Source organism: Corythoichthys intestinalis, chromosome 19 (assembly GCF_030265065.1).
Source record: "Corythoichthys intestinalis isolate RoL2023-P3 chromosome 19, ASM3026506v1, whole genome shotgun sequence".
In the NCBI taxonomy this organism is placed as follows: domain Eukaryota; kingdom Metazoa; phylum Chordata; class Actinopteri; order Syngnathiformes; family Syngnathidae; genus Corythoichthys; species Corythoichthys intestinalis.
This window is the reverse complement of record NC_080413.1, coordinates 28,178,548-28,191,375: the sequence shown is the minus strand read 5'-3', so window position 1 is coordinate 28,191,375 and position 12,828 is coordinate 28,178,548. Positions and strand designations below refer to the sequence as shown.

General features: G+C 38.4%; 1 protein-coding gene across 1 annotated transcript; it reads left to right on the top strand.

Annotated features, from left to right (window-relative positions):
* Positions 1–2,313: 2,313 nt before the first annotated feature.
* Positions 2,314–12,033, top strand: snw1 (SNW domain containing 1). The gene is made up of 14 exons (XM_057823000.1): positions 2,314–2,393; positions 2,683–2,836; positions 3,019–3,180; positions 3,392–3,487; positions 6,386–6,492; positions 6,569–6,673; positions 6,774–6,843; positions 7,119–7,184; positions 7,262–7,378; positions 8,335–8,476; positions 8,592–8,694; positions 8,780–8,897; positions 10,886–11,049; positions 11,442–12,033. Exons 1-14 carry the CDS (start codon positions 2,380–2,382, stop codon positions 11,632–11,634), a joined length of 1,611 nt encoding a protein of 536 aa, XP_057678983.1. The 5' UTR covers positions 2,314–2,379; the 3' UTR covers positions 11,635–12,033.
* The last annotated feature ends 795 nt before the right edge of the window (positions 12,034–12,828 follow it).

Sequence of the window (12,828 nt, the reverse complement as noted above, 5' to 3'; positions counted from 1 at the left end):
AGCCCCCAGCTAACAGCAGAAACTCCCATGTAATTGGTCAAACACGGAGCATTTGATTTATTAATCAAAACATGGCTTGCACAGTGCAGACATCTCTGTGCACATCTTACCTTTGTTGTTTTGCGGTTAAAAGTTACATCCGAGCTCTAAAATAATGCTGATACTTAGCTGCTGCTAGCTAGTTAGTCTGAAATGCATTGTGAAAGTCCTAGTGGAGTTAACTCTGCACTGTTTTTACTGCTATCTTTGGGGTGACTTCCTTTTGGAGCATCAGCTGTGTTTCTCACTTTACGCGTAGATGAGGACAGTAGCTGAGCTCATTCACATATGATTATCATCAGTGGATAGTCACAATAACACATTAATACTAAGTGATGCCCCCGCTCATTAGCTTGTTGTATAATTAAGAAGTTTAAACATTGGGAGAAAATGAGTGAGTGAGTGAGTGAGTGAGTGAGTGAGTGAGTGAGTGAGTGAGTGAGTGAGTGAGTGAGTGAGTGAGTGAGTGAGTGAGTGAGTGAGTGAGTGAGTGAGTGAGTGAGTGAGTGAGTGAGTGAGTGAGTGAGTGAGTGAGTGAGTGAGATCAAGGGTCTCCCAACATTGGTAGGAACGATATAACAGCATAACCTGCATGTACACTTTTTGCTGGGGATTGCTCGGTGAAGGTCGATTCTGACCCGTCAAACATAATGAAGTCTATCGTAAGGCCTATTTTACCGGGTGTGAGTGAGTGAGTGAGTGAGTGAGTGAGTGAGTGAGTGAGTGAGTGAGTGAGTGAGTGAGTGAGTGAGTGAGTGAGTGAGTGAGTGAGTGAGTGAGTGAGTGAGTGAGTGAGTGAGTGAGTGAGTGAGTGAGTGAGTGAGTGAAATCAAGAGCGTCCCAACATTGGTAGGGACGATATAACAGCATAACCTGCATGTACAGATTGGGGGGTCAGGGATACATTTCTCATGGATATGAACCTAATTGATTGATAGGCTAAATGATCAATATAATATAAATCTGTATTGATTTATAGTTATTCTAACGTTCATATGGGAAAACCCATTGGCAGTGTATCAAATACTTGTTCTCCCCACTGTATTAGTTCAAGTGATACATCGTTCGATTCAAACCTTCGTTTTCAAAAAACTACTAAAGAAACATGTCGAAAATTTTCAGAATAAGTGACTGGATTTTTTATGTTTAGCAAATTTAAATTGCAATATTTGAACAGAATTTAAATTATATTAACATACACAATAATCTCTTAACTATCAGGGGATGCAAAAATAAATAAATAAAATAAACAATTGTCTTAAGACCACTCAACATTGTCTAAATAAAGAAATTAAATACAACTGAAAAAAAAAACGTCTTAGTTAGGGAATACCAAAAATAAAAAATAAAAATGGAACCTTCCTTCAGTTAAAACACTACTGCTTTTGTCCACAAGCACAACCAAACTCAACAAAAAAAAAAGAAAGCTCCTCTGGGCTGCTTTAAGACCACATGAATCAAATAAGAATGAAAATTGGGGAGAAGTGGTTAAACCTTGGTTCATTACATTTCTCACAGCTAACGTTAACAGTAGAAAACATAACGAAGGACACTTCTCTCTTAGCAGCTACTACTCGAGTTTTGCTGGTCTGCAAATTCATACAGTTTAATGTTATGCCAACTCTGATGCAGGTCGGACTTTCAGTCGCAAAATTAGTGTTGTGTTCCCCACCTCCACAACATTGACATCTTTTTACATTATCTACAATGGTTGCCTGCTGGCCGAAATAAAATTCTAATATCCCACGTTTTCGAGGGGGGCAGAGGAGGCGGCATGTTGTCGACATGTTGTATTCTGTCTGGGATGTGAGTGCGTGTGTGTGGGGGAGGGGGGGGAATCATGTCATCAGCCAATCAAACGTGTGTTTGAGGGGGAAAATGGACTGGCACATTCAGCAAGTGAAACGGGGTAAATGTCAGCCTGAACATAATCAAAGTAATTCACTTAATAATAGTCGGGTCAATTCTATCCATACAACATATGGAAAGACAATCTCAAATACCTATATAACTGAAGTCATGATATAATGCCAATAAGGTTGCTTAAAAGTTGGTGGGGACAATTTGAGCATCCTGAAAATTTGCTAGTGTCATGTCCCTACCGCCCCTATGCAAATCTACGCCCTTGCCTCAATTATGGTATAAATTGAAAATCATATCTGGAAATTGATTTCTGATGCTGAAAACAACGCAGAAGCGTAAAACCGTAGTTTCTACTTTTAGCCGACAGGTGTCCTTGTTGCAACATAATGGTTAGTCGGTGCTACAGTAACTTTCAACGAAGAAGAAGTGGCAGCGTTCACTGTCAGTTGGTTGCTTGCTCGGGAAAAAAGGAGAAAGATGGCTCTCGCGAGGTAAGTGTCGCGACTAGGGCATTTTGTATTTAATCCATAGAATTCTTTTCGACGGTTGTTTTTCTTGAGTGTTCTCAACCCAGTGTGTAAGATATTTACAAGTAATCTGACTCGTCAAAGGTGAACGTCATGAGCTGCTGCGTAGTGTTGTTTCAGTTGCAGGCTAACGTTAGCATAGCAGGCCACCATACGTTTTCAGTGTTGGACCGCGATATTTTGACATAATTTACCTATAACCGAGGTGGCATGCGTTTAAATAACTTGAATAACGCGGCAATTTTGTTTGTAGCTTTTTACCGGCGCCCACCCAGCTTTCGCAAGACCAGCTAGAAGCGGAAGATAGACTTCGTGCCCAGAAGTCATACTCGACTGCCTTGGTTGCTTCCCGAAGAGAACCACCACCTTACGGTCACAGACATGGATGGGTGCCTCGCGCTCTGGAGGTAGGAATCAACATAACAATCAGTAGAGATGGAAACGGGACACGCTGTTTGTGGAAATAGAAGTACAGATACGAGTTGATACAAAAATAAGGAATTGTAAGCGTTCCAAGCTAGACTTCAACAAGTCGACACATTTCCAAATTTTACTTTAGTTATATTTGTCAACTATTGTGATTCTTTAGGACTTTGGAGATGGAGGAGCGTTTCCTGAGATCCACGTGGCACAGTTTCCTCTGGAGATGGGTCGGCAAAAGAAAACCTCTAATGCTTTGACCATGCAAGTGGATGCAGAAGGAAAAATAAAATATGATGCAATTGCAAGACAAGGACAGAGCAAGGATAAGGTATATTTATGAATCTAAACACGTTAACTAATAGGAAAGTTAGGTCTACCAACATTTCACCTTGACAATTTGAGCATGAACTATCAACGATATTGCAAACCTTGTGTGAATTTTTTTTTTTTTTTTTTTTTTAAATACAGTTGGTGTTTATTAACCTTGGATACTCATAATGTTTACAAGATCAAGTTGAACATTTGTGTTTTTAATGCAGGTGATCTTCAGTAAGTATACAGATCTACTTCCCAAAGAAGTCATGAACGATGACCCCCCAGAACTACAGAAGCCAGATGAGGAAACTGTTGAAGAGGTAAGATGCGGTACAAGTTCTTTAGTTGCATTAAGTTGTAGAACTTAGCAGTATTAAGGAAATATTTATAATTTTCCATCACTAAGGTACCTACTGATGGTTTACATTACCGGGAGATACCAAACTTGTTAAAGGGTACCAAGGATAGAAAGACATGTACCTCTTATTACGAGTTATAATAATTTGATATTAAAACCCCTCTTAATGTTTTCGTTTTAATAAAATTTGTAAAATTATTTTAACTAGTAGGTCGCCAGTGTTGTCGCAGGGCGGTGACATCACATGCGTACGCTACCGGACTTCCACACTGCCACTCTTTAACTACATAAACATGTCATCAGTTCTGCCCTTCCAATTGAACTTGAGTGAAACATTAATAAGAAGGACGGCAAAAGCAAAATGAGCAGGAAAGACGGGATGAGACAAGTAGCGTGCATGTGTCAAGTTCGCTAGTGACGGCACTCTCCTGCTCTAGTGATGAGAGCAGGAGAGTGTTTTATGTCAAAAACGGTTTGCAGATCTTCACGGTAAACTATTGTGTGATCTAATTTATTCCAATATTATTATGGAGATAGTTAGCATCCAGAGCTGTCGTGTGCTTTCCATATGATTAAGGTATACAGTGAAACACAGCAGTTGCCTCTACCGAGACTTCTAAGGCAGGGGTCCCCAACCTATTCCATAAAGGCCCGCTGTGGTTGCAGGATTTTGTTCCAACCAAACAAGATGACACCTTTTCACCAATCTAGTGTTTTACAAGTGCAATCAGTTGATTGTAGTCGGTTGCTGCTTGTTTTAGCAGAAACCTCATTGGTTCAACGGTCTGTGTTGGATTGGTTGGGACAAAAACCAGGACACACAGCGGGCCTTGAGGACCGGTTTGGAGACCCCTGCTCTAAGGTGCTGCTTGACCCGGAGAATACTGCTTTACCCTTTTTTTGTCACGTAAAAGCAGATGTTCAGATTGTTGGTCATCCTGCTGATGTTCTCAGACTTATCAGATGTTGTTCCCGAAGCTTGCTTCCCGGTGAATAAGCGACACGTAAAACGAATAAATGTATTAAACTTAGTTTGATTGCTGGCGATTCGTATCTTTTTCTGCCCAACAGATTATATTGATGCCTTATTTTGCGCATTGAGATCTAAGAGGCAGAGAAAGGCGAGTGGACACAGGGGTTCAGATTCGTAGCTCGGACCGCGCCGTTTATTGGCATCAGCTTCGGCAACTCCTTCACAACATACAATTGAACATAAGTATCATATAGTGAAAATACAACAAAAATAATATTAGTATCAGTTTAATAACAGTATCAAAAAATAATGTTCACAAAAAGAAAAGTGCTTCAATCTGTAATAATAAAGCCTTATTCTCACACAGTTGAACAACAATGCAAAGAGAACTGGCATTCACAAATTCACAATGAAAATAGATATGCAAAATACACATAAAACTTACTCAGACTTTGGTCAAACTCTAAACATTTTAGCAACTCTTTTAGCTCAACAAATACACTGGATGGCAATACTTAGTCACAATGTATGTTCTATGATGCTGTGAGCCATTACCAGGAGTCTCGTATGTTCTGAAGACAACATACAATTGAACATAAGGCACAATGGACCCGCACTAAACCGGAAACTACCGCGTCAGTCAAGGGACAAAACGCAGTCATTGGCTTGATCTCTAATTACTTTAAAACTCGCCATTGATACCTTGTGGTGTATTTAAATCACTACCTTACATAGTTAAAGAGTGACACTGTGGATGAACGGCAGCATACCCATGTGACGTCACCGCGCTGCGACGTCAACAACAATGGCGAGCTACTAGTTATTTTTTGGGTTTATAGTTTACAAATGTTATTAAAATGAAAACATTAGCTGGGGTTTTAATATCAAATTATTATTCATACTAACATTTATCTTTTAAGAACTATATGTCTTTCTATCCGTGGTTCCCTTTAAAAACTTTTAATCCAGTTGAGCATTTTATTAGTGTACAAGCCTTTTTTTAATTAGAACATATTTTTGCTAATTAACCCCCCCACACACACCGCCAGTGTTGTTTTGGCAGCCCTTCTCATTTTCGTCTTAGTCTTTTGGACGATAATACTTATTAGTCCTATTCATATTTTAGTCATCTCACAATGTGTCTTTTAGTTTTTGTTGATGAAAAACAAGACTAATTTCGTCTAGATTTATTCGGCGTTTACTAAAAAGGTTTTCGTCTGTAAGCTTAATGCTAACGCGAACGCTATGCTAACACTACAAGTTACATTTAGTGTGTGATGATCACTCAGTACAGGCCTTTTAAAGGCTAAAGCAACATTGCATATTCTCTCTGGCCAAGAAAGCAAATCTTAATATGTGTGCAAGCCTGCGTGGAGATTTGAGACGACACACTGATGAGTCGGGAAGGGGGGGGCAACACATCACGAGTGACACAACCAGACACTGCTACGATGGAGAATAACTACACTTAAAATGTCACATTGTGAACATGTGACGGAAACTATTGACATTTTCGTCTCATCAGACGAAAACTGATATTCGCCTCGTTATGTTTTATTCTCGCAGAGCACGTTTTTAGCTCGTTACTGTCTCGTCATCGACATGAAAAAGTGTTCGTTGACAAAATATATTTTCGTTATCGTCATCGTTGACAAAAACAATACTGATCTGAAGCCTACCAGATACTGGAATAATACTATCAAAGTTACAGTAAATACTTATTAAATGGTCATATGAAAAATGTGAACAAAAGTGAGCAACCTTTCACTCTTATGCATGCTACATCATGAATTTTTCTAATGCCGCGAAAGTGTATGCCATCATTTTACAAGATCATGAAATTTAAAGGAATTTGGTTGAATGAGACTGATTTTAGTGTCCTTACAGCTGACAGAAAAGACTCGCGCTGCCCTCAGCAAGCAGGTGTCACAAAAGATTGCTGCTGCCATGCCTGTCCGTGCAGCAGACAAACAGGCCCCCGCACAGTACATCAGGTATCAACACAGTTTTCATCATCAGAACATTTTCTGATATCTAAATGAAAGTTATCTACTTGTGTCACTCCATCAGATATACCCCGTCCCAGCAGGGAGTGGCTTTCAACTCCGGAGCAAAACAGCGTGTTATCCGCATGGTGGAAATGCAGAAAGACCCCATGGAACCACCACGTTTCAAGTAATCATCTGTCTCTTTGCGTCATACCTGATATGTCATAACTATCTTTCAACACTGAGCTAAACCTTGCAGAATTTGATGATAAGTAAATGTGTTGCAGAATCAACAAGAAGATTCCTCGTGGACCCCCGTCCCCGCCGGCACCTGTCATGCATTCGCCAAGTAGAAAGGTTCTTTTGGAGTTTCACATTTGACATTATAAACATTGCCTCCAACATTTTGCAAGTGTTTTCCTTACAAATACTGTACTGTAATTGCTGAATTTACTAAAGTTTTAGCATAATTTCATAATTGGATATGGCACATTCTGATATGCGAAGAATTTCTTGGGATGTAAACCAAGAACCCCCTGTATAGTCCTCCCCAACCTTATGGACTAAAACTAATTTTAAACAAAATTAATGACCTAAAATTTTTGTTGATATATCTTTGCTCTTGGTTTCAGATGACAGTTAAGGAACAGCAGGAATGGAAGATTCCTCCATGCATCTCCAACTGGAAAAACGCAAAGGTAATGTTGGACCCAAATTCACATTATTAATCAAATTTAGCGTGGTATTTCTCTAAATAATGCTGTCGTTGTTTCAGGGTTACACCATCCCTCTAGACAAGCGTTTGGCGGCTGACGGAAGGGGACTGCAAACAGTTCACATCAACGAGAACTTCGCCAAGCTTGCTGAAGCGCTCTACATCGCTGATAGAAAAGTACTTTTACGCATGGCCCTTTAAATCATTGGTTGGACTGCTAATGTTTCTGGATTTTTTTTCTTTATGTATTTATAGATAGATTCATGCAGTAGATTTTTATGGATTCATAGATAATATGTTCAAATATTTTGTGTTCACATCTAAAAGTTGGCCGGTCGATATATCGACTTTTTTTTTTCCCAACATCGGTCATCAGCCGATTAATGAAAAATATGACAATTTAAAAAAAATAAAAATAAGATTTTGATAAGGCATCTGTGCGGGCAATTGTGGCTGCCACTGACCAACAGTTCTGCTTCAGGCTTGCCTATTTTGTAAACATTGACAGATTTTTTTTTTAAATCTTGCATCAGCGAATATGCAATGTTGCTTTAGCCTTTTAGGGTGTTGACTGAGGGATCTCTACACTCTAAATGTAACTCATAGCATTAGCTTTAGCGTGGTGCGCATCCTCTTGAACTCTCACATGTTTACATCTCGTGACGTCCTGGTGGGTTTAATTATTTGAAAATAATGTACTGTTCTTGCTGAGTGTGTATAGTCATAAAAAACACTGTGGTCGTTGGTTTTGTAGCACTAAACCGAATTAACCCTTTAAGTCTCAGGTTGTAAATTTGAAGCTAAATAAAATTGCACGTAAAATCTAAGTGGTTTACCAAAAAAGTATATCGGCTTCAAATATCAGCTCACAAAATTGTCTTTGGGTATCGGCAATCGGCATTTGAAAATCCCATATCGTTCGATCTCTATTCACATCACTTGAGATCTAATCAAAGGTGCTTTTATTTAGATCAAATTGGCAATATTAATTAATAGTCTTTTTGTATAATATTCATATAATTAAGAATTGTGTTTTGTTTTTTTAACTCCTTGGATAATTTAACCAAATCTTTTTCTCAATTTCTTTTTTGCTATTTTGCAACACCTGCATGAAGTTTTGGTTGTGTTTATAGGCTAGAGAGGCAGTGGAGCTGAGAGCCCAAGTGGAAAAGAAGATGGCCCAAAAGGAGAAAGAAAAGAAAGAGGAGAAACTCAGGGAATTGGCCCAAATGGCCCGAGATCGCAGAGCGGGAATCAAAAGCCATGGCGACAAAGGTGACACACGTCAATATCAAAACCAAGCAAATTGTGTGTGTGCTGTATTTTGCTCTGCAAATGTTGATAATCCCTTTTTGTATTGTTTTTTTTTTCACCCTTGTGTTGGATGAAGGCGGTGAAGACAGTGAAGCAAGGGAGCGTGATGAGATCCGCCACGACAGAAGGAAAGAGAGACAACACGACAGGAACATTTCCAGGGCAGCTCCTGATAAGAGGTGCTGGACACTATAAACCTTGTCACTTGCCAGTGTTTCACACTTCATTATGTTCAGTGTGTATAAAATTGTCCTTTTGTTTCAGATCCAAGCTCCAAAGGGACCAGGATAGAGATATTAGTGAACTTATTGCCCTTGGTGTGCCCAACCCTCGTACCACTAGTGGAGCTCAGTTTGACCAGCGACTTTTCAACCAGAGTAAAGTGAGTTTCATGTATGCCTTTTTGATAATATGAGCCTAGATCAGATATAAGCCACTTGTTTCTAAAAAGTTAAGTCGCCCAACCTTAGCTTTAGATCGGAGGACACTAGGCGTGTGCCATGTAATCCACCCCACGATTCAATTTGCTTACGATTCAGTGTGCTATGATTCGATTACTGAACGATGGTCACGGTATTGACAATGGTCACAATTATAACGATTATCAATGCATCATACATTATTAATTAATAAAGTAGCCAAACAAATGTATGACCATTATTTATTTAAAATATCCTAATCATTGAACAGAAACGATAGAAACATGCCCGTACAGCAAAAAGCTGCCCTTCAGCTGCTTTTTTTTTTTTTTTTTTTACACAAGAAAGTGCAACAAATTCACCATTTTAAAGGCAGTACTTATTTTTCAACATGCCTATACAACACACAGCTGACCTTGAGATGCTCTTTTTCACAAGAAGGTGCAAAAACAGCTGTTTCAAAGGCAGTGCTTATTTCTCTCAACAATACAATAAAATTTACACTGGTGGAATAAATTCCATATTTTCTGGCAACAAACAAAGTGTCTTTAGAAATAAAACTTCTTTTAACCAATATACTTTGTTTTCACAGATTTCCGTACTATATTGCATGTCTGTAGTGTTACCGCTGTACTTAAGTTTTACATGTTCTGCATCTGGAGTAACTTTTGTACACCACCAGACAATGCACAAATTGACATGGAAATACATGTTAGTGAAGACGAGGAGCAACGAACTCTCTCCCTCTCTCGCTCTAAAAAAATAACTTATGCTTAGAAAAGGATCCAAAGCGTGACCGCCGGGTCCCTCCCTGTCTCATAAACAAATTTATTTGAGTCTTGAACAGGAGTAAATCTCTAGCTCAGTATCTTCAGCTGCAGCCATCATAACGTTAGTATCTTCAGCTGCAGCCATCATAACGTTGTGCGTCCGTTAAGGGTGTCCGGAGGGGCAGACGTGTCTTGAATATCGTTCTGCTACTAGCGGCTGTCATAAAGTTATTTAGGAAAATCGTCGTTTTTGAACATTTATGAATCGTAATTCGAGGTGCACGATAATTATCGGTCCGATAATAGGAATTATGACATCATCCTCATAAATCCAATAACATTATTAACAGGCCCGATAATATATAATATTTTTGGCACGGAGTCGGTGGATTGGGATGTGTGCATTTGAGTTGTTTCATGGTCCAAGACCACAAAAGTCTCCTCTAATGTTGCACTAAATGTTTTATCTGCTGACAAAGCACAATACCTGTTTGGTCTATGTTTGTTTTAGTTCAGTGCTCATTGTTCAGGGGAACACATCGTCAATGATATTGACTAATTGATTGTAATTGACTCAAATGATATTTATTTTAAAAAATAAATATGGGCACTTTATTTGAAGTCAAAACTGTTCTTTGTTTTGTTCATTAGAATAATGTTCATGTTGTCATGAAAAGTCTGGTTAGGTCAAAGGCAAATCTATGCTGAATCCACCACCAGTATTTTTGGCCTAAAGGTGTTCAAAATCCCATTTTAATATACATTTTAGAATTATATATACTGTATATTATCGGTTATCATGTCAGTATCGGCCTTGAGAAGCAGGAAGTTATCGATATCTGTATCTGTTTCAAAAAATGGATATCGTGCACCCCTAATCTTAATCAAATCTCAACGTATCTAATAATCGATTTATTGGCACACCGCGAGAGGAGACACTGTCATGATCTGACATTTATGGTTTTCAGATCAGAGAAGATCACTCTTAACACACTCCACACAAAGAGAGAATTTCTTAATCTTAAACACATCAGATAATGTTCCTTTTGTTGATTTTATTAAAACAAGTACCGATATAAGTAAAAAAAAAGACCTGACTTTTACAGTTTCCCATCTTTTAAAATGGATCAAGCCTTGTAGATTGTTAAAGAGTCCTTTCGCTTGCATCTTTCTTTTCCTAGGGAATGGATAGTGGCTTTGCTGGTGGTGAGGACGAGACATACAATGTGTATGACCAGCCATTCCGCGGCGGTAGAGACATGGCCTCCAACATCTACCGGCCCAGCAAAGCCATTGACAAAGACGCTTACGCCGATGACTTTGACACACTCATGCAAAACAACAGGTACTTGAAAATGTGTTTTTGCAAATTGTAATTTGAGGCAACGTGTCATGGAAATTGACTATCGGTTATGTAGAATAATTCTATGGGCAGGTAGTCATGTGACTATTGTATGGCACAAGCTCTAATTCCTGCAGTCGCAGTAATTAGAAAACTCATTTTTCAGTTTTAAGGAACGGTTTTATCAGATGAGCTTAACCGGTAAAATGGTTTAATGTGATAAGCTCGGGCATGCAGAAATAGGCTTAGAGGAGAGCATTATATTTCAAAGCTCCGATGCTATCATCAGCTTGAAAGTTAAGTTGGAGAACTTTAATGTCTATATATTCACCAGACTGCAGACGATTCCAGCAAACAAATTGGTCATAGCATCTATTTGTGCTTCCTCATTTCAGGTTTGTTCCTGACAAAGAGTTCTCTGGCGCTGACCACGGGCAGAGGCGTGAGGGACCTGTCCAATTTGAGGAGGACCCCTTCGGTCTGGACAAGTTCTTGGAGGAGGCTAAGCAGCACGGGGGCTCCAAAAGAGCATCTACCAGCAGCCGCTCCAAGGACGACTACCACGACAAGAAGCGTAGAAAGGAGTGAGGTCCAAAGGTCATACCTTAAACAAGAGGATGTTTGGTTAAACCCTTTGTATATATCACCGGTCTTTTATTCCATTCAAATGTCTTTTTTTTTTTTCACACAATGTGAAAGTTACTTCTCCTTTTTTTTTTTTTTTTTTTTTTTTTAATGTCTGTACAGTTTGACCAAAAGCATTTAAAGAGCAGAGGTACAAAAGATTCCGCCCTGGAAGTGTTTAGATTTAGTGTAGCTTTGATTTCGTGAATACACTCACAAAAAAAAAAAGCTATTTCCCTTGCAACAGCTTTTGTTTTTTGTCATTTATGTAATATTTAAGATTACTGTGTATTGTACAATTAGCATTTACTGTACACTTTAACATCCTTGTGATCTTTGTAAAACAGAATAAATTTCATTTAGTCTGCAAAGACTGGTTATTGTTTATGAATAGCATATTAGTACAACCTTGCATCTTAAAATGTTTCAACACAAAAGGCTGCGTACATTTTTAATCGGGACAGTAAACGCCTCTTAATGACCTTTTGAAGTGAATTTGCATACTATACAATAGAACTTTCTGTCATAAAACAAAGACAAGCGTGTTCATACTTATGTCCGTTTTATGTTACTTTGGTGAAAGGTTAGTTCTGGAAATAAAAGGCTATGTTTTGTTATTTAAGGCACAGTTATCATTCCTGCTAAACTAGAAAGAGATTGAAATCAGTTTTATCAAGCCACATTTACAATGGCTATAAAATGTCAAGACAACCTTTTCAAATGCCATAATGTTGGGATTTAAAAAAATAGACCAAGAAAACCTTTTTCCACTGGTAATAGAGTAAATAAAAATGATTGAAATTATGCTGCACAGAACTCTTACAACTGTGGATGCATCTGTTGGAATCCACCGATTGACTATATTAAGATATACGGTACTTTAAATGGGAATTGGCACAAAGAAATCATTTATCCTGGCCTTTTTCCTTCATCACAGATGTGTACACTGCAAAAACGCCTCTTAATAACTAAATTCCCTTGCTTTCAGTGTAAATCTACTAAAAATAAGTGAAATTATCTGCCAGTGCTTTAAGTACATTTTATTCAGATTTCTTGAAATAAAAATAGCTAGATGATAGTCGTCTTAAGACATTTTAAGCAATAAATTACTATATTTAATCTTAAATAAAGCTTAATGGTCAGAAATGTTCTTAATTC